Source organism: Zootoca vivipara, chromosome 8 (genome assembly GCF_965207765.1).
Source record: "Zootoca vivipara chromosome 8, rZooViv2.hap1.1, whole genome shotgun sequence".
Lineage (NCBI taxonomy): Eukaryota > Metazoa > Chordata > Lepidosauria > Squamata > Lacertidae > Zootoca > Zootoca vivipara.
Genome location: NC_142591.1, coordinates 64459112 through 64481163, shown reverse-complemented (window position 1 = coordinate 64481163; position 22052 = coordinate 64459112). Strand labels below are relative to the sequence as shown.

At 46.1% G+C, this 22052-nt stretch overlaps 1 protein-coding gene across 2 annotated transcripts in view; it reads right to left on the bottom strand.

The window, feature by feature from the left end:
• Positions 1 to 10837, bottom strand: part of SDC2 (syndecan 2) — a 66312-nt gene extending 55475 nt beyond the window's left edge. For both annotated transcript variants that reach the window (XM_035124703.3, XM_035124704.3), the window contains exon 1: positions 10261 to 10837. In XM_035124703.3, coding sequence (XP_034980594.1) covers positions 10261 to 10320 — 60 coding nt within the window. In that variant the 5' untranslated portion in view covers positions 10321 to 10837. The remainder of the gene's footprint in view (positions 1 to 10260) is intronic.
• Positions 10838 to 22052: the final 11215 nt, after the last annotated feature.

Genomic DNA, 22052 nt, shown 5'->3' with positions numbered 1-22052 from the left:
CTACCCTAAGGAGTCTCAAAGCGGCTAACAATCTCCTTTCCCTTCCTCCCCCACAACAAACCCTCTGTGAGGTGAGTGGGGCTGAGAGACTTCAGAGAAGTGTGACTAGCCCAAGGTCACCCAGCAGCTGCATGTGGAGGAGCGGAGATGTGAACCCGGTTCCCCAGATTACGAGTCTACCACTCTTAACCACTATACCACGCTGGCTCATAAGTTGTGATGTGTGCACACTGGGGTGGGGGAGAAATTCAGATTCAGTTTGCATTTAGAGGCAAATCTACCCAATTCACACTTTGGGAAACAATATGCAAACCGAAGAACTGCCATATTTCAAAATCCTCACTTCTCTGGGTTTTGTAATGCAGTGTTCCAGCCAAATAATGTGTACAGAAATGTCTATTGGAGGGCAAAGTGTGTGTGTAAATGCACATAGATAAAAAATATCATCATCAACAACAACAACAAGCATGTGGATAAAGTTGATCCGTTAAGTGTTGTGCTCTTGGACTTTTGACAAAGTCTCTTACCAAAGGCTCCTAGGCAAACTTAGCAGTCGTGTGGCATGCCCTATGTAATTGGTTAGAGAACAGGAAGCGGAGAGTAGGAATAAATGGACAACTCTCACAATTTAGGGGAAGAATGTAAACAGTGGGATATCCCCAAAAGGATTGATAATCTGTATAATCTGGTTTCTCTTAGTTCCTCATTTTTCTAAACTTAAATTCAGTTCATCACATTTCTGTATCACATTTGCTTTTTTAAGAAAACAATTATTGTTAAACTGTGTGCATTTCACCTAACACACACATTTTTGCATGCAATTTCACCTGATACAAAGCATTTTGTACATTATTTTCACCAATACTTTATGTACATGTTTCCCTAATACGCATTTCAATTTGTGTACTGTACTGTTGTAGGAAATGTGAATTTGGGCAAAACAAACTGAATTTCTCCCCCACCGCTATCTCTAAAAGATATGTAAATTATCCAAAGTTAAGGATGAGCAATAAGGTAACTTATTAACGTTAGTAAAGGTAAAGGTAAAGGTAAAGGTAAAGGGACCCCTGACCATTAGGTCCAGTCGTGACCGACTCTGGGGTTGTAGCGCTCATCTCGCATTATTGGCCGAGGGAGCCGGCGTATAGCTTCCAGGTCATGTGGCCAGCATGACAAAGCCACTTCTGGCAAACCAGAGCAGCACATGGAAACGCCGTTTACCTTCCCGCTGTAGCGGTTCCTATTTATCTACTTGCATTTGATGTGCTTTCGAACTGCTAGGTTGGCAGGAGCTGGGACCAAGCAACGGGAGCTCACCCCGTCACAGGGATTCGAACCGCCGACCTTCTGATCAGCAAGCCCTAGGCTCAGTGGTTTAACCACAGCGCCACCTGGGTCCCATATTAATGTTAGTATAGGAAACCAATTCCTTCAGGGTAATAAAAATTCAACGGTTTGCAAAGAGCTCCAGAAGAATTGACAATAAATTGACAATAAATTGGCAAATGCTGTTCAATGTAAATGTAAAATACGGTACATTGGGACTGAAGTACCGAACTATGCATATACACTGATGGTGTCTGAGCTGATAGTGATTGACCAGAAGGAAATCTTAATTCCATTGTGTAGAGCCCAATGAAAAGGTCAATGCAGTGTCCAACAGCAGAGTAGAGTAGCTCTTGCTTTTATGTTTGTATAAACTCTACCTACATCTGATCAGAAGAGCACATACCTGGAGAAGACCAGGACATATTTATTTCATAAAATTTATATACCGCTTGATTGTAGAAAAAACCTCTAAGCATTTTACAAAAAATATGTGTATGAGAAATGTACTGTGTAAAGTTTTGCCTCAAGAAGCAAAGGTTCAAATAGCAACAGGGACATCATGGCCCTAAATGTCAGATCCATTCAGAAATTATGCCTTTGAATCTTATTAAAACACACACACAGAGAGAGACAATCTTTTCATGATGAATACCCCATTTTAAAAAATCATTACAAGTAAAGATACAATATTATTGATTACGATTCTGGAGAATTTAGGAAGGTGAACAGCAGGATCCACCAGTTAGAAGGGATGGCTCATAGCTTCCTTGTTCGTCCCACCCCTCTGGCCTGCACACTCAACTAAGAAGTCCCAGCACTGCAAACTACAGTGGTACCTCTACTTACGAATAACTCTACTTATGAATGTAGCTCCGTCCGCCATCTTGGATGCGGTTTAGATAGGATTTTTTCTACTTATGAATTTTTATATAGGGTTGCTTCTACTTACGATTTTTTTGTCCCAATGCATTCCTATGGGATTCGACTTACAATTTTTTTCGACTTACAAATGTGCATTAGGAACGCATTAAATTTGTAAGTAGAGTTTGTACAGTGGTACCTTGGTTTGCGGACTTAATCCGTTCCGTAAGTCCGTTCTTAAACCAAGGCGTGCTTTCCCATAGCAGCGGGGGACTCAAATTTCCATTTACAAATGGAACACACTCAACAGGAAGCAGAACATGTTCTTATTCCAAGGCAAAGTTCACAAACCAAAACACCTACTTCCCGGTTCTTAAACCAAGGTACCACTGTACTCTGATATCATTGCCTCCAATCTGGATGCCTTACCTCCAGTGCTGAGATGAAGAACTGTGAAAGGAAGGGCTCAGCTACATACAGATATCACTAGGGACCGTGTACTTTAACCTGCTGTGGGTGGGGTGGGAAAGTAAGGATTTTGAGCCAAACAGCTGATAGAAAGAGTGCCCTCCCCTCTCCAATATGGCCACTCATGTGGCTCTTTTTTCTTTTTCTTTTTTAAAAAAAAGCTCTCCAGGGAATCACATGACTGAGTATCATGCATCTCCGGAAGAGGTAGCCAAGCCCACACACAGAGTGCAACATACCCAGGATTAAGAACCTGCTTCCTGTCATTTTCAGCAACACAAGTGTCAGGACCAATTGGTTGTTTTTTTAAAGTGCCAGTGACAACTAGGCACCTACATGTTTGTGAGATGGTGTGAGGAGAAAGCATACCAATGAGAATCTGTGAATACAAGTCAGTTAGATCATTAAACACTGCTGTTAATTTTGCAACGTAGTATTTTATCTTTTGAGTATCTGCCATAGGGATCCAATGGTGTATGTTCAAATGTTCATGTAAATCAGGGGGAACACAGCTCCAGGGTTCAAATGCTGTCTCGAAATATGGCCCTTGGGACTATTTCCAGGTGACGCCCCTCACCAGCGTTGCTTCTCACCCTACTTGAGAGTTTCTGCCTGGTTCAGATGTATCCCTGAACTCTGATAATGACGCTTGTTTGGTTGCTTGGAGGCCCAAGGGAGGTGTGCATATAAACTAGTCTACTGTAGAAAGGTAAGATTCACATCCATTGCTCCGCCCACTTTTGCCTCTGGCCCCACCCACCACTGCCATGTGGCCTCCAGAACATTATGCGGCCCTCAGAACACGTTTCCCCATCCCTGGTGTAAATGAAAAGATATTAACCATCCCACATGTGTCTGTGCATACATGTTAATAAATCTTTCATTTTCTAGCCACCTTCAGTATTACTGATGTTCCAAGACGCCAGAGAAATTTTTTGAGCGGGAAGGAAGAAAAGAATGCAATGTTGTATATTTGTGTTCAACAAGGAAGTCCAACACAATGTTAATCATGCCATCCAAAATTAATTCGCTTTTGGTTGGAAACAATGTACCCTCCCAATTGGGTTAATGTGCTTACGAGTGTTTTAAGAAAACGATATTTTTATTTTGTATTTATTTGATATGCAATTTGTTCTTTACAGGTTGCTTGTGCAATATTATGCATATATTGCTCATCATCTTATTTCACCCCAAGCAAACTCAGAACTAGACAAAAATAATTCACACTGCTTGTTGGAAGCAGATCCCTTAAGGTTTAACTCTCTGCACAGTCATTCTCCCCAGGGTTGCTTTGGAGAACCTGTGTCTTTTTGAGTATTGCTGTATTATGTTATTGTTCCTCAGGACTATAGAATTCAAAAAGCAACTGTAACTATCATAACATTGTCAAGGATTAATCTCTCTGTGCTCAAAAGGAGTGCAAAATGTGTTTCGCTGTGAACAAGGAAGGCTATGTTGTGCAATGATAGGTCTAGGAATATATTACCAAAGCTACAGACAGCAAACTCCTCGCTTGCCTTGTGAACTAAGGACACAACTAGGCAAGATTTTGTTCACAGAACAGCCTGAAGTAATTCTCCCATACTAGCTACAACAGGAAACCATGTCATACCACTTTAGCAATGTGTCTTGAACCAAACCCAAATTGCTCACTCATTATTTGCTGCAGCTGAAGATGAGACGCAAACATTTAAAAAGGGAGTTCTTTATGACTTCCATGCAAGCAGTGCCTTACAGGGGGCTTAAAACAACCTCCCCATCTTCAAAGAACAACACAACCCTGTTTAAAAGAAACAGTCACATCTAATAAGACGACAGAGTGCTTTTCAGCAGCTGCACAAGTGCTCTTTTATTCAGTCTACGGATCACAACAGCATAATTATTCGCCATAAGGAAAACATTTGAACTGGTGACCAGGAAAAGTTAACTCATTTTCCAGGGTAATTAAATAGTCGTTTAATTATAATAATTTAATTAATAACTCATTATAGACGTGCTGCAGTGAAGTCAACCTTAAATAAAGTAAGCATGGCATGGTGGTTGTTCTTTGCAAACTCTCACAGAAAGAAAGGGAGAAAGTGCAAGAAATGCTATAAACGACACTATTTATTTTGTTTATTTAAAATGTTTATATTCTTCGTTATACCACATTCAAGGCAACTGATACACCACCATGGGAACGCCATAAATACTAGTCTTTCTCCATGTGCTTTGCTGCTAGTGCATGTGTGCTAGTGCGCACGTTACATATGCTGTACAATCCAAGATAATAACCACGATTTTTACGGACGACTGGATCACATCACTGTTTCTAAAGACCAACAAGGCCTCTCCTCTTAGCTAGGAAAAGGAGTCAGAGTTGGTTGGCTACCTAGTCCAAAACCCTATTTGTTGAAGGAAATCGAGAGCTAGGGCATCTCCATTTGGTTCAAGTGGGACCTACAACAAAATGTTGCAGCGTAGAGTGCTCCTATTCAGGGTTGCGGCTAGTCATACTATCTTCTAGGCTACTCCAATCCATTCTTTCTTCCCATTTTCCTGTAGTGGGGAGGAGAGCTGGAAAAATCAAAATCACACTTTGCAAACAATGCGCCCCTCGTCTAAAAGGCATGGGACACAAATTTTCACAGCCCGCTAACGGCTATGGTGGCTCACTTACCAGAAGTACTGTATTCAGCGTTAACTCTGAAAGTGCATACAGTACTTGATTCTGACCAAACCAAGCCTCCTAGTGCAAAATATACAACAGGAGGCTTAGTTTGGTCAGAATCTATGATGCAGTTATCTTCAGCCTGAATCTTGCACATAGCTGAACTGCACTGAACCTCTATTAGAACTGGATAAAAAGAAGGCCCTGCAGTTACGAACATCCATGAGATTTTGCTGAATAGTAATTCCATGTTTGTTTATTGCCCTTCTACCGGAATATTTGGGGAAAGTCTAAGCCCTTCATAACTCCAGCTGCGCTGACCATAAAGAGGAGACACAAAACAATCTCTGCTATCCAGGTGAGAGTTCTAAGAATAAGTTCTAAGAATCTTCATCCATCAGTAGAACAGCTACATCATCACTGCACTATATATTTGTGGCTGACAAAATCACCCTATTACCTGCTGCGACTACTGTGCAACTGGAGCAAATGGTCTGTGGTGGCAACGTGGAACGTTTTCAAGACATCCAAACATAGTTTAAGGGTAGGATGACAGGAGCCACAACTGGGTCACCAAAATTGATGGCTTTGTTGTTTACTGCAAACCTTATGCAGTTTTCCTTGTGAAACATGCCCCCCTTCATTTAACATACCACAGTGTCTATAATTCCTCATCTCTTTTTTGGGGGGAGGGGGGGAAACACACCAAAAATAAAATAAAACGTCTCCACTTCTACCGCCTCTTTTTTCTTTCCGGGAAACTGTTGATGAGAACTTACCTCTCCAAAACGAAACAATTAAAGGGGAGAGAGGGAAATATATAAAGGGATGTCACATGGAAGATGGAGTAAGCTTGTTTTCTCCTGCTCTGGAGGGTAGGACCTGAATCAATGGATTCAAGTTACAAGAAAGGACTAAATATGAGTAATAATTTTCTGGTGGTAACAGCTGTTCCAACAGTGGAACGGACTTCCACAGGAGGCTGTGGGCTCTCCTTCATTGAGGACTTTTAAGAAGAGGTTGGATGGCCATCTGTTGGGGATTCCTTAGCTGTGTTTCTTGCATTGCAGGGGGTTGGACTAGATGACCCTTGGGATTGCTCCCAACTCTACAATTCTATGATTTATTGAATTGTTATCACATTTATATCCTGCCATTGCTGCAAGGAGCTCAAGATGGCATACATGGCTCATGGGTCCGTCCCCTCACACCTCCATTTATCACCCCAACACCCCTTTGAGAGGGTAGGTTAGGCTGAGAGACTGTGATGGAACCAAGGTCACCCAGCAAGATTCATGGCCAGCTGAGAATTTTCACCCTCTTCTCCTAGTCTAACATTCTAGCCATTACATTACATTGCATCAGATGGATTTGGAAAGCACACACATGAGATGGAACTGGCACTGAAACAGTATGATCTATTTACACATTTGGAAACAAGAACTAACACTGCAGCTATAGCATCGCTGAATCAACGCTGCATATGTACAGTCAGCTCAGATGTAGCCTCTGCAGAAAATCCACATGGTGCTGTTTTCAGTCTTAAAAGCTCCAGAGAAAATTGTAAAGTGCTTGTGCTGGGTAGAAGAAGATCATGCTGAGTGGGTTGTTCACTTGCACCATCATCCATTTACTCTGAAGAAGCATCGTTCATCTCAATAAGACGTCTATGTAAATACGCTTAATGTGTGCAGCCTTTAGTTCATCAAGAAAACTAGCACCAGGCCCCAGCTAGCCCAGGACTCCCCAAGATGACTGATGGGGGCAATGCAAACTCTTCCTTAACGTTCACAGTTCAGTAAGTCCAAGACTAGATTTGAGCTGTGCTGCTGAGCTTTCCTTCCCAATTAATGTAATGAAGGCACTTTGTGGGTGAATGCATGCCTGCGCATCTTTATCAATGGTGGGGTTGGACCTCCTTTCATTATAGTCTTCACGGATTTTCAGCACCATCCTTCTCTATCAGTCTTACTGCATCCAGACAAAAGCAGCAGGACTACCAGCTCAGCCACTTAGAACTTAATGCAAAAAATAAATGAAAGTACTGCCAATTGCTGTGGCTCTTTCATGAATACCTTTTTTCAGAGAAACCCAGGCTAATGACACCATTATCAGGTGCATTAACTAGAAAATGAAGGTTTTATGAAGGTTTAGTTTTTATATGAACAGTGTGGTGAAGAAATCCTAATGTACAAACATTTAAACAATTGTTCTTATACTGCCATTGATCAAATTGGGGCCGGGGGGGGGGGAAGCAACTACTACCAATTAATACCATGCTCATTTTATGAAGAAAACAAACACTGAAAGACGTCTCCAATTAAGATGATCAAATCATTGCATTCAGGCTAGGAGACGGGCGCAATGCAGTAATAAACATGTTTAGTCGGATCTTAAGCAAGTTTCCTTAGCGTAAATTCCACCAAGTTTACAGGGCTAACCCACAAAGTAGGTGTGCTGTCCAACTGCAATGCTATGCACACTCACTCCATCATGTGGTTGGTCCAGGCTGTGTCATATGCATTGGTGAAGGTACTCCCAGGGCTGCAATCCCAGGCACATTTAATTTGGAGTTGGCTGTAAATCCTATTTAACTCCAGAAAACTTATGTGAATATTCATTATCAGGCTACTGGTTTTGGAAACTCATGACAGCAAAGTCGAGCAGCTCAAAGACATCCAAAACATTTTAAAGAGGAAGGAGGGAGAAATCAGCAAACTCTACAATTAGTTCCTATACACTTTCTTACCACAGAGAAGTGGTTTTATCCTCACTGGAACTTCTGAAAGGATAGAGGATTGCCTGGAATGCTTCTCAATGATACTAAGCCAAGCAGAGACAGGACCCCCCCGCCCCCCCCATTGAAAGTACCCCTGGCAAGCAAGCAAAGCACACACACATACACACACACAGCCGGTGTATGAGCAGAAAACAAGATACTAAAGCCACATCAAAATGCTTAGGCGAGGGGAAAATCTCAGATTATTATCAGATTTCATCTTGGCTTCACCATTATTATTCAGTAGTTTTGAAGCCTGTATTATGCATAAGGGGAATAGGAAATGCAAACAAGCTACTCCAGAGAGAAACTCTGTGCTGCCTGCAAATTTCATAAAATCAAGGTATGCTTGAAGTACTTCTAACCTTGAACACCAGAAAGAGAGGAGCGGGGAAAAGGATGTGATACAGCCATAAAAGAGTGCAAGATCTTTTTACACGAAGAGTTTCAGATATGCTGAAGTGATGAGGGAAGAGACCACAACATATATTGTTCAATATCTGCAGCTGAACCTCGCAGTTCTCGAGGGATATAAGTACTTTCAGCAACAGAATCCTTCAGGGATTTGGGCTATTTTGCAAAGAGTAAAAGATTTTTCCTCACCCTTTTCCATGCAAGGGGGTGGAAAGAAGAGTTTTTGATTGCACAAGGATCAGAAAGGCATTTGATTCGTAAATGTCTTATCGTCAACAATTAAACTCCACTATATGTCAGAGGGAGAAAAGAAACAGCAGCCTTTTCCAGGCACCATAGCTACAGCCCAGAGGAATCCCTGGCTGGTTTCTAAACTTAAAGAGAGCCTGTTAGTCAACTGCAAAACAAATCCCAAGAGGGAAAACAGTTCCCCAATTCCATTCTAACCATCTATGCAACGTATCAATCCCACAGGTCCAACCAGAAAGCTTTGCTTGGGATGGATTTAACTCTTAAGTCTGCTTATATATTTCTTGTTGGGTGGGGAGAAGCTACCTTATACAGTAGCTACAATATAGTGAGCTTCTGACCAAATCCACATTTCTGTTCCGATCCATCGAGCTGAATTTAAAGATTGCCTCTGGGATTCTTAACCCTGCACCACCACCCCCCAAAAATGATCACAATTTGAATCACCATCATATCATGTTTTCCTGAGTCTTCCAGGCAAAGTGGACAAACTGAAGCCGCAGCATTGGAGGTCTGAATCAATTACAAACTTTTTTCCCCTGCAGTGCTAAAAAAGCAGCCACACTCTTGTCTCATGCACCCACTTTTTTAAAAAGGGGTGCTTTTTTATGGCGCATTTATAAAGCTTTCCCATCTCTGCACTTCTGTTTAAACCATTATATTCAGACATTTACTTTGCACTTTATTCATTATTAAAAAACAAAACAAAGGAGGCACCACCCAAACAGAGCATCAGAAATGCAGCACAAGGTTTTGTCAAATGCCTCTTCAGGACGAACATCCTTCAATGCAACAGCCTGGCCCCAATTCCAGGAAAATCACTGCTTGGAGACATACAATGGGCTGCCCTCTCTCCTTTCCTCCCACCCGCCAACCCCAGTCTCGCATATCACCACGGAGGAGGCGAAAGACCAAAGTGCCCCTTTTCTGCTCGAAAAGTTTTGATCTTTTGCGAATGACCTCAGCAAAACTTCTGCGCAGCAGATGTGGGAACAGCGGGGGCGTCTCATCCTTCCTCCCGATTGAGCCGTCGCCCCCCACCCTTTCCCTCCCCAAATCGGGGCCGACCCCTGGCTTCTAGAATCGAGAAGGGGGGAGGGGGTTCCAAAATAGACACCCCATCTCAGAAACGAAACAGGGGCCAGCGTGACAACCCGTGCTGTTAACTAGCGGAGCGGGGAGGGCAGGGAAAAAGAATCCTCGAGTGCAGCGGGGAAAGTGAAGCGAAGTTTCTGCAGGCGCTGAAATAGCCAGCGGGCTTCGCTGCCTGCACGAAGCAGGAGGGGGGGGAGGTTGTTTATCGGCACTAGTTGGCCAAAATGCAGCAGTTAGGGGGCATCGGGGTTTGCTGCAGGGCTTGTGGGGTGGCCGGCTGCATGGAATGCGACTGAAAGCGGGGGGGGGAGGAAGCTGCCAGTATCGATTCGTCCCACGGTTGCTCCGCTTCTCCCTCCCACCCACTCCTCAAAAACAAATCTTTTTGCAAGAAGAAGAAGAAGAAGGGACGTACCGTCTCTGCCGAGACGCAGGCCGCCGAGGCGAAAGCAAGCAGTATCCACACGTTCCACATTATTCCCGGGCTTGCAAGCTGTGGCTTCGAAGGACCCGTCCCCCCCTCCACACACAAAAAAATAGGAGAGCGCGCGAGAGAGGAGAGATTCCCAGGCAGGTCCTGCGAGTAATCCTCCTCCTCCCCCCTCCTCGCCGGCAGAAGCGACGGGCTCGCGGGCTCCCCCTCTTCCCTGGTCTCTGCTCCTGCAGACGCCGCCGCTCCTCCTCGCTCGCTCGCTTCAGGGAGGAGTTGGCTGGCTTGTGGGGAGCAAAAAGGGAAGGGGCTGGGCTGGTGGGCTGCTCCGGACTGCCGCCGCCGCCGCTCACTCGCCTTCACCTCCTCGCCGCTTTGTCGGACTCAACCCCTCTTTCTCTCCCTCGCGCCGGGTCCGGCCAAGAGAGGCGCACAGGCAACGCCACAAAGTTTGGCCGAGGCGCCGCCGGAGTTGTCCGCGGGGAGAAGGGAGCGGAGCCTCGGCGGTCGTCGTCGCAAGCCGCGCTCTAACTCGCGTTTTTGCGCTCGGCTTTCCTTTCCCAGGGCTGTGCGAGCGCGACTCCTAGTTGAAGCCTGAGGGAAATTCCTGCAGGATTACGACGCGGATTGGCAGGTCGCGCAACCAGTGGGGAAGAGGGGAGGGGAGGCGAGCGGGGCGCTCGGAGGCAACCCCGCCGCTGCTTGGTCCCTCGCAAAGCCAAGCTAATCCCTCCTCAGAGCCGCCGCCCCCCGACCAAGTACCGCTCTCTCTCCACACACAGGCGCGCGCGCACACACACTCTCCAGCTCCCCTCGGTTCAACCCGCCTCGGAAGGCACTGCGAGAGAGGAAACTCCTCGCGCGCCTTGCTTCTCTGAGCCAGGCTTGCGCGGGATGCGGAAAGATGCGCGCGCCGGGGTGTGTGTGTGCTGCCTTCCTTTGCTGTGTAGTGCCGTGCAGACGGAAGAAACGAGCTCAGGCGCGCGAGATACACGCCAACTCTCCAGCAATAAAATATTTGATGGGCACTGCCATTCAAAATAGTGCGCGCGCGCCACGTCATGTGATAGATTATGCCGGGTGGGGCTTACCTGATCCCCCCCCCCAAAAAAGAAATTTTATTCAAGTTGGCACCCCTGGAGAGAGAAGGAAGCAATGCAATGCTAATCCTCAGGTTGCCACTTGCTCCTGAAATTTATGAACAAGTACCTTGGGCCCTTGGCCCTGGGATTTTGTACAGCTTTTAAGTACTAGTCTCAGGAAACTTGCTTGGGCTACACAGGGCCAGCCTGTCCATGATGAGGCACATTGAGGCAGCCGACTCCGGCGGAAACTGAGGGGCACCTCAAGGGGTGCACCTCGCAGCAGAGAAATGGTGGTGGCTATGGCAAGATCTTGCAAGATAGCTGGAACCTGGAAGCCTCAGTTTACTGTAGCACTGGCCTGGCCCATTTTGCCACCTGAGGCAAGGTAAGGTGCCTTGCACATTGCTACAGTATTTATCTACCAAAAATCAAGCAAACTGCATATTCATAATTATATGGCCTTACATGGGTTGGGAACTGGCTGTATAAAAGCACATTCCATTGCATGTATATCCATTGAGTCTAATGGGTCTTATTCCCAGACTGCATTCGGCCCTCAGCCCCATTGCATGTGGTCCTCTGTGAGCAATCAGTTCAATGGAGTGATAGGGAGATCCATGCTTTGTTTCAAACTCTTCCCACTAGGTGTTCTGGCTCCACCCACCACTGGCTGCAACACCTAGTTGACTTCCCCAAAGGATAAAGCTTCCTCCTACCCGAAGGACCGTCCAGCTGAACCTGCTCAATTATTATAATCATTTAATAAGGTCCTCCTCTGAGAGCCTCACCTTCAACAGGTGATGACCAGGATAGGCTGTTTTGGAGTCGTGCTGTCCCCAGGAGGAGGAGGAGGAAGAGGAGGAGGAGGAGGAGGAGGAGGAGGAGGAGGAGTTTGGATTTGATATCCCGCTTTAGCACTACCCGAAGGAGTTTCAAAGTGGCTAACATTCTCCTTTCCCTTCCTCTCCCACAACAAACACTCTGTGAGGTGAGTGGGGCTGAGAGACTTCAGAGAAGTGTGACTAGCCCAAGGTCACCCAGCAGCTGCATGTGGAGAAGCGGAGATGCAAATCCAGTTCCCCAGATTACGAGTCTACCGCTCTTAACCACTACACCACACTGGCCAAGTACCTTTTTCACTCTGTGCACCGTGGATCTATGGAACTTGCTCCCACAGAAGGCAGTGATGAGCACTAACTTAAATCGTTTTAAAAGATGATTGGACAAATTCATGGAAGGGTAGGCTATCAATGGCTACTACACATAAATGGTGTTTCCGTGCGCTGCTCTGGTTCGCCAGAAGCGGCTTAGTCATGCTGGCCACATGACCCGGAAGCTGAACGCTGGCTCCCTCGGCCAGTAAAGTGAGATGAGCGCTGCAACCCCAGAGTCATCCGCGACTGGACCCAACAGTCAGGGGTCCCTTTACCTTTACCCATGATGGCTATGTTCTCCCCCCGTGGTTGGAGGCAGTAATGCTTCTGAATACCAGTTGCTGGAAGTCACAGGAGGGGAGAGTGGTCTTGTGCTCAGGCCCTGCTTGCTGGGCATTTGGCGAGAACCGCTCAGGTAGAAAGGTAGGTAAAGGTAAAGGACCCCTGGATGGTTAAGTCCACTCAAAGGCGACTATGGGGTGCAGCGCTCATCTCGCTTTCAGGCCGAGGGAGCCAGCATTTGTCCACAGACAGCTTTCCGGGTCATGTGGTCAGCATGACTAAACCATTACTGGCACAACAGGACACTGTGATGAGTGCCAGAGTGCACAGAAACACCATTTATCTTACCGCCGCAGAGGTACCTATTTATCTACTTACACTGGCGTGCTTTCGAACAGCTAGGTTGACAGGAGCAGAAACAGCAACAGGAGCTCACCCCATTGCGTGGATTCAAACCGCCAATCTTCCAATTGGCAAGCCCAAGAGGCTCAGTGGTTTAGACCACAGCGCTACCCATGTCCCTCTCTCAGAATGGTTATTTCCTCCTAGACTTCTTGACATACCACTTTCCTTTTTCATGCATAGGGCTTTTTTAGGCTGTGTGGTTGTGTGCATGCATTGAATCATGTGATAACCCATTTGCATTCTAAAATGGTACAATCCCAGCAGAGCAATACTGCAGTTTTTTCTGAATTTGAACGACTCTTATTTATTCAGAAGTGTGCGTTTTAAATGAGAAAGTTCGTTCCCTTTTTTCAGTATTTCCATTTAAGATAAAGCTTACTTCAACAAATGATGGACATTAATCTCTGTTGAAAAATGACTGGCAAATTATTAGAATTAAAGGATTACTTACAAAGTATTATTAAATTTTGTAGGATTTGAAAGATGTAAAGGCATTAAAGTTTACAATAAGATAAATGGACTGAAGCCTGAAGCCTCTTTTTCAGTGTATTTAAATCTATGGGAAAAATCCATTATATTGCTGCACGAATGGCATTGGACACTGGTTTTGTTACAGACAATCTTTGCTGGAAATTGGATCATTCCTACCTTTGGTGGAAGAGCAACAAAGAAGAATCAAGAAAATAATAGATATTTATTTTCTAATGGGTCCCACAGTTAAAATTCTAAACCAAGGAAGGGATTGGGGTAGAAATAAGCATAGGAGATTGGTTTGTAGTTTGTCTACAGCAGGTATGGGGAACTGGTCATTGGTTAGTGGGATCATCAAGATGTTAACCAAACTGGAGGTCCTCAAGATGTCAACCAGATTGGAGGTGGTTTAGATGCAGAAGGAGAACAAATGTTCTGAGCTCTCAGTCAGCAGTTCTATCACAGACAGAAAGGAGTTCCTCATTGCAAAGCCTACGCCGTGACTATGTGGTCCTTCTGGATGCCCTCCTCACCAGAAAAACGTGTAGCCTGGTCTCCTGTAGAGTGGCAACATCAGTGTTGAGCATTTTCAGTTCATAGTCAATGATGGTCGTATTCAGTGCTTTTTTTCTTTAAAAAATGTTTAGCGTACCCCCAGAAAAAAAGCACAGGTCGTATTCCATGAGCCGTTGACCAGCAGTTTGGTGGACAAGCCAGGACACATGGTCCTGATGTTCCAGCTTGCTAGATGCAAGAGCATTTATTTCTTTTCTTTTTTGCCTGGTGCAGTCGATTGGTCCACATGTTGAGTGATACTCAGAGCTCCAAGCACCCATTGAAGCAGGCAGACAATGGCAGATCAGCACTTTATTGGCCGGGGGGTGTCCAAATTAAGGCTGGTGGAAGCTGGTCAGTGAGACAGTATCACCTCTCCCACCAACCGGCCAAAGAGATATTCTTCAAAATACAGCAGTTTTGCTTTTGTCATAGGAACGTGGCCACAATTCATTCTTAATGGAAGCGCACTTGAAGCTAAACCTCTTCCCTGGCAAACATTAAAACCTAAACCTGCCCCATCTAGGTTCTTCTTAGTCACACCAAACTGTGGTGTAATCTCAGAAGCGTGTGTGTGTGTGCACTGGTGGAGAAAGAGGAGTGCAAGGGGAGCGCACCGCCCCCAGCAGTGTGATCCCGGTGGGGTGCCATTGCGGCTGCCCCCCGCCCGTGCAGGGTGCCATGCCCCTGCAGGTAGCATGCCACGCCCCTGCAGGTAGCATGCCACGCCCCCAGGACGCATGCCCCACCCCTGCGGGCAGCGCACCCAGCTCCCAGGATGCGTGCCTCACCCCTGCAGGCACCGCGCCCTGTCCCCGGAACATGCACCAGCCCCGCCCCCATGCCGGAGCATGAAGCTCCGCCACTGTGTGTGTGTGTGTGTGTGTGTGTGTGTGTGTGTGTGTGTGTGTGTGTAAAAGAGATAGAGGGATTTTGGGGGAGGAAAAGAGGACACCAGCTGAAAATGGAGCTATGTGCACAGTAGAGGAATTTTTTAAAACCCCTTGTGTCTTTAATGTGTGCTGAGTACTGTAGAACAATATTTATGTCCCAAGTAAAAATGTGTTCACTGTAACTGACAACCTGCACCAGAGATGGGCAACCTGTGTCCTTCAGAAGTTGCTAGACTCCAACTTCCATCAGTCCTGACAATTAGCCATGTTGGCTGGAGTTTATGGGACATCAAAATGGCGGCTCTCAACTGCCGCCACTTGTTCCTGCCATTGCCTGAGTTTTATAGGATGGAGGCCTGGGGAAGATGCAGCACAAAGGAGTAAACAAAAATGTGCAACCAGAGCAACAGTGGCTGGTTAATCAGAGGCTGGTGACACAGCCGAGTTGCCAAGAGAAAGCAGGAGGTCTGCCCTAGGGTGTTCGTGATCCAGTCGCTCAGCCATTAATCACTGTGTTGCTCTTGTCTATATTAAAAATAAAAACACTCCTTCATTCCTCACTGCGTTATCTCTTCCTGTCTCTCTTATCAGCCCTGCAGTGTTTGGCAATCGCAGGTTTGGATGATTAGAGTGGTCTGATTTAATTACACGAAAGGCAGCTTCTTGTATTAAAGCATACTGTGTATGTTCAGAATTCAGTAGGGCAACTGCTGTCATCCACCAGTGGCATCCTGTGCCCTTTTACCCCGCAGGTCCAGGCAAGACATGAATCTGAACGGCAAGGCAAACTCATCGGTCAGAGAGGCAGGCCGAGGTCAGCTCCCAGGAGGCAGCTTGGAGAGGTGAAAGACGGGCTGTGCAGAGAGGAGCAGGAAGCAGAACAGGCAGGGGCAGAAAGCCAGGGAAAAGACTGGCAGGATCAGGGAAGGAAGCACAGTTAGAAGCACCACAAAGAGCAAAGTCTGTGGTCCTCGCTTTTCTTTTTCTATTTTGCATAGAAAAGGATGGATTTAAACATGACAGGGCCTGTGAAAGTCCTTACACACATGCAGACAGCCATGTTTAAATGTACGTACTTGTCATGGACTGGCTGGATACAGAGAAGTGGTGGGAGGAACCAGCTGATGAACCTCCAAGGGAGGAAGGCTTAGAGACAGGGGATTGGTGGTGGGATGGCGATGCGTGGTCAGAGGGAGAAGAGGGAGCAGACTGTGATGAGGAAGTGTCGGAACCTGAAGAGGTAACAGGGTTTAGTGAGCAGGAGGAAGCTGTGGCAGAGGGCAGTCCAGAAGCAAGAGGCTGTAGAAGAGCGGGGCCAAGAGGCAGAGATCAGGCAGGCTGCTGAAGAAGCCAGGGAGTTTCCCCCTCCTGCTGCGACCAGCTCCCCTCCCCCTGGTCTCCCAGAACCCACAGAAGTAAGAAGAAAGCAAAGCAAAGACAGACAAGGAAAAGAAGTCTCAGGTTGCTTGGGAAGGACCTGGGGGAGGGGGAGAGATAGAAAGTTGTGAGAAAGACCTTCAGTCCTCACAACTGCTTCATTGGTACAAGACCTACTAGGAAGAGGTGTTGTGCTCACTAGGGCTGCACTGTTCTGTTTATTTGAATAAAGAGTTGACTTCACTGGCATCTTGTGAGCTATTGCCAACCTGCGTACGTCTCCCACCTTGACATTACTATGTGCACAAACCTATTCAAGTGTGAACATTGGCAGCACTTGGATGATCATTATTGCATTGTATCATATTTCTATCACGCCTTTTCTTCCCGAGGCACTTAAGGTGGTGCACATGGTTCCCCCCCCCCATTTATTTCCCACAACCTAGGGATTTGAACCTAGGTCTCCCAGATCTTAGTCTGACACTCTAACCCAGGCATCCCCAGAGTGGCTGGGGAAACCCAGCCAGATGGGCGGGGTATAAATAAATTATTATTATTATTATTATTATTATTATTATTATTATTATTATTATATATCCCCAAACTGCGGCCCTCCAGATGCTTTGGCCTACAACTCCCATGATCCCTAGCTAACAGGACCAGTGGTCGGGGAAGATGGGAATTGTAGTCCAAAACATCTGGAGGGCCGAAGTTTGGGGGTGCCTGCTCTAACTGCTACACCACACTGGTTCTCCCTTGCCTCCACCACCTTGGCAAGTGGGGACATTGCACATGCATTTGATGACATGGAAGTTCCCTTTGACAACCTGATCAGCCCTTTCCCCTGGACCCAGGTCTCCACTTTTAAGCCACTGGGATCCTCCCCAGAGTCAGGCATTTCTGCGGGTCCTGGAACCCATACCCCAACTCAATAGGACCTCCCCCCAGGTTGGACTCATGCTCTTCCATTCCACATCATTCTCTGATCACCCTCTTCACAACGTCTGCACAGGGCTCACGGTAGCTTCCAGACCCATCGAAAATAAAAATAAAGTTTTAAAGGTATGTCTATGGGCCGTCCTGGGATATTGAGGCCCTGGCATCTGGATGAGGATGCTTCATACTGATGCTTGGCCTGTCTTTGTAACTGCAATGGGTCCACTGTAAATAACTACCTACAGTCATACCTCGACATCCGAACGCTTCGACTTCCGAAGGTTTTGACTTCCGAAGTCGACAACCCCAGAAGTCTTTTTGCCGCACGCGCAGTCGGCGCATGCACCGACCGCGCACTTCGACATCCGAAAACCTCGACTTACGAAGACGGCCACGGAATGGATCATCTTCGTAAGTCGAAGTACCACTGTGTTTACTTGGGGGTAAACCCCATTCAACTCTGCAGGACTTGCATTCTAAGGGAGCATGGGATACAAAAGGAAAGAGAAGGTGGAGCATCTAAGGCAGGGTTTCTCAAACTTGGGTATTTAGCTGTATTTGGACTACAAATCCCATCATCCCTGAACATTGGATCAGAATACCAAAAACAGCAGAATACCCAAGTTTGAGAAACCCTAATCTAAGGATTTATCTACACTTACCTATTGCCTCACTCAGAAGACACAAGACCACACTTCAAAGCTCACCCCTTCTTTTTGCTCCAGAGATTTCCTGGCAAAAACCTGCTCTTTAAAAGCTGAATTGGAGCAAACAGCAATCCGCTGAAAACCTGAATACCCGATTGCGCCGATTCAGCTTTAAAGAGTGGGTTTTCATAGTGAAAGCTCCAAACCAAAAAAAATAAGTGGGGGGCGCTAGGACGCTGGGCTTTAAAGCACAGACTGGAAAACACAAATGAAAGGTAAGTGTGGATAAGCCCTAAGCCAGAACAGGAAACAAAAGTTCAACTGAGGAAATTTCTATTTCAATCCATGAACAAGCCTTGAGATTTCTTGGCCAGCAGCATCTGGAGATGTGTAAAGAGCAGATCTAAGTGCCTTGCAACAGCAATAAAAGAGGCAGTGCAAATGTATTTGGCACTAGTCAACATTTGTTGTATAAACCACTAGTGGTTTTCCTTCCGCTGGGAATGGAAAAGAGCTGGAGTTGGAACCACATAAAAAGAAATTAAGAGGTTGTCAGTTTCCTTTCATGACTGTTGCAAAGAATAAGAGGAATAGAACAAAGTGCTGGGTTAATTTTTTACCTGATGGGGCAATTAATTATCTGAAATGCATTAATGGGAAACCCAGCCTGATGGGCGGGGTAGTAATAATAAAAATTGTTGTTGTTGTTGTTGTTGTTATTGCACTGGTTTTTGTGAGTTCTGCAGCAAGATGAAACTGGAACACTATCTTAGAAAACAGGTTAGAATGTCCCAAAATTATTAGAACAGACGCCTGTATTGCAACATTTCAACTGCCGCCTATCTGTTCCATGCAAACATTTAACTCTAAAAATATTCCAGAATAGCAATGTTCTCTGGGCTTTAAAAAGAACAAAAATGTGAGCATTTGAAATTGAATTAGCAGGTGTGGAAAGAAAGGATTAACTGCAGAAGACAAAATTGCTCTTGGGATTGTTCTAAATAGTAGCTTCCTCCATTTATTTTCTTGTAGGCAATTTGGAGTCAGGTAGGATTAGCTAGAGGTGATCCTGGAAAACTGAAAGTTTAAACATGCCTTTAAAAAAAAACCCACTATCTATATAGCAGATGATTTGCTGCAGAGTTTGCTCATTGTTTTTGAGTTGCTTTGCTTGCTTTTTGTGGCAGAGCAGCCTACTTTGGAGTGAAGCAGATTTTTCCCAAAGCAAAATGGGCTGGTGCCAAAGCTTGGGGCTCTCTGCAGAGAGTAGTTTTTAGGGATATGCATCAGATCTGAATGAATTCCAGATCCCAAGTCAAAGCACAGGACTTGTCAGAGGAAAGCTGGGATCTCTACAAGATGGCACAAGGTGCTTGATGACACCTTGATTATCAATGCACCCAAAAAATGCTGCAGACAAGCATCTGCTGAAAGCAAAAGTAATGCTTCTGAGCTCATTGTACAGTAATGCCATAAAGCCAGGGTGGGATGATGGGGGAAGAAAGAGCAAACATCAGAGCACAGAAAGGGCATGGAGGTTGAGCTCTGTTCTTCAAAGGGAACTTGATCACACAGCTGATCCAACAGGCTTGGAATCACCAACCATCAGCTGATGGCTGGTATCTTCTGCTTGTGCAAATCAAGTTCCCCACAGGGAACTGTCAGGAGGTTGCCTACTCATGAGTAGAACTTTGGCAGAGACACATGCCCGACTGGCATGTTCCTTCCTTCCTGGGCGATCGTTTGGAAGCTTCTTAACGCATCCTTCAACCCGAACATCACAGCGACTGGTGCCAGAAGACACCAGCACACTTTAGGGATCTGCAGAGGTTGCGCAGTTGCGTAACAGAACTCAGTAGCACAGCATCGTGGCTAATCTACTTTATCCTATATAATAAAGTCCCTGTGTCTCTGTGTCCAGTCCCTGTGTCCGCGCTAATGCGCATGTGCCCCACGGACACAGGGACGAAGGGGCGAAGAGGCGGGACGTACACACACACGCATTCTCTCCCCCCCTCAACCCTCTGCCTCCCGTTCCCCTGCAGTGGCGGACCAAGATGGTGGCATCGGGCTCCGGAGCCGCGGCCCCAGAGCCCGATGCCGTCATCTTGGGCCGCCGCCGCCCCGTGACAACCCTACCTGGCATGTGGGAGGAGCGGCGGGGCCGCGGCCTTCCCTCCCTCTCTGCGCTTGGCCGCGGGACACGATGGGAGGGCGCTTTGTTTAATTGTGTTCCCGGCACGCCCCACGGCCGAGCGCAGAAAGGGAGGGAAGGCCGCGGCCCCGTCGCACCTCTAGCGCCCGTTTTCTTAACGGGCTGAATGAGACTAGTTTACATATAAACACACATGGAGCACTGCAACATGGCTCCCTCTCTCTCTCTAGCAACAGACAGCAAAGAGAAAGAACAAAGAACAACAGTTCCACTTCGGGAACACAGTAAGACAAACATCCTGTCTACGTCACTTCCCACTCTGTGGAATGAAAACACATACTGTACAGTCATATGACAGACAACAAACCTATGACTGCACACAGGGAATGAATCTCCAACAGGAACTTGGTCATGCAGCTGATCCTGCAACATCCAACACCTGAGGTCATATATGATGTCAGGTGTGGGACAGGCAGACATAGTTTGGGGGAAATGGCCTTTCAGGTCAAACTGGGACCTTTGCGGGGTTTAATTTGGTCCACAGCCCAGAGGTTCCCTGCAGACAGCAGCAAAAGCATCAGGCAGTGTTTGATTAATCACCTCTCTATCCCCTGTACCAAACCTTGAAAGCCTCTTCCAGTGACTTCAGTGACCAAATAGGGCAATATGGGAGAAGGTAGTTTATCAAATAACCAGGTCCCAAGTTGTTCAGGTGTTTATATACTAACAGAAATGCCTTTAACTTGGCCTGGTAGCAAATTGGCAGCCAGAGCCCATGCCCCTATTCATAGAACGTTAGTGGTCAGATTCGGCAAAACTTTCTTTTGCAAAGACTGTGCCTGCAGGCCTGCTGGTGTCATTTGGTGTGCTCCTTTTACAAGTAAAAAATGTAGGTTGTTATGTTCTATATAAACCACATTTGCATTTCATAACTTTTTTGTATATACTGTGTAGGTGGAGTCTTTTCTCCCTGCTTGAGTTAAAGATATTCTTTAGCAGGATTCTTCCACTCAGACACGCTTTCCATTATCGAGGGACCACTAGTCTCTTTCAAGGTTTCCAGCTTTTTGTATCTGTATCCATTTGCATTGCATCTGCCTCCTCTATGTGCGCATGTGTATAAATAAATATGTCAGTGATATAGCCGTGTGCATTTTTATTACCCTCCGATTGTGCATCCTGCGAGTAATCAAAAAGTTTGAAGTATGACTCAAAGCTCTGAGATGAGACTGTCTGCCTGCGCTGCTTTAAAGAATTGCAATATTCGCTGTCCTTGTTAAGTTCATTTTCTCTCTGGCATTAGGCAGTAGTTTTGCAAACGGTCACAGGGTGAAGCCGTCACACAAGGAAGGGAGTTAGGAGTGACACGTCTAAAGTATCAGTGAGCAATCAATGAAACTGAAGCTTCAAAAGCACAAGAGCCGTGACACGTTCGATAGATTTCAGGGAGGAACAGAGCCCTGACCTGGATGCACAGAATGCTTGAGGTGGTTGCCAGCTACTGCCAGGCTAGGCTTGTTCGTGAGGTGGGGAGAGGCAGCTATCTTGGGCAGCAGATGCTGCAGTGGCACAGCACGTTCCTGTTTCGCCTCAGGTGGCAAAATGAGAAATGGCTGCTGCATGCAGAGTATCAGTAAGATCATTTAAGAATTGTAACCCAGGCTATACTGAAGCTTTCTCTAAGCTTTTAACTGAGTTGATAATTAACTGTTGGTGTTCTCTGCTAGCTTACATGTGAGTGTTTAACCTTATAGCACATGATTAAGGTATTCAATTGCAAATTCGCCATTTTGAAGGTGAGTTGCCTTTGTCTTATG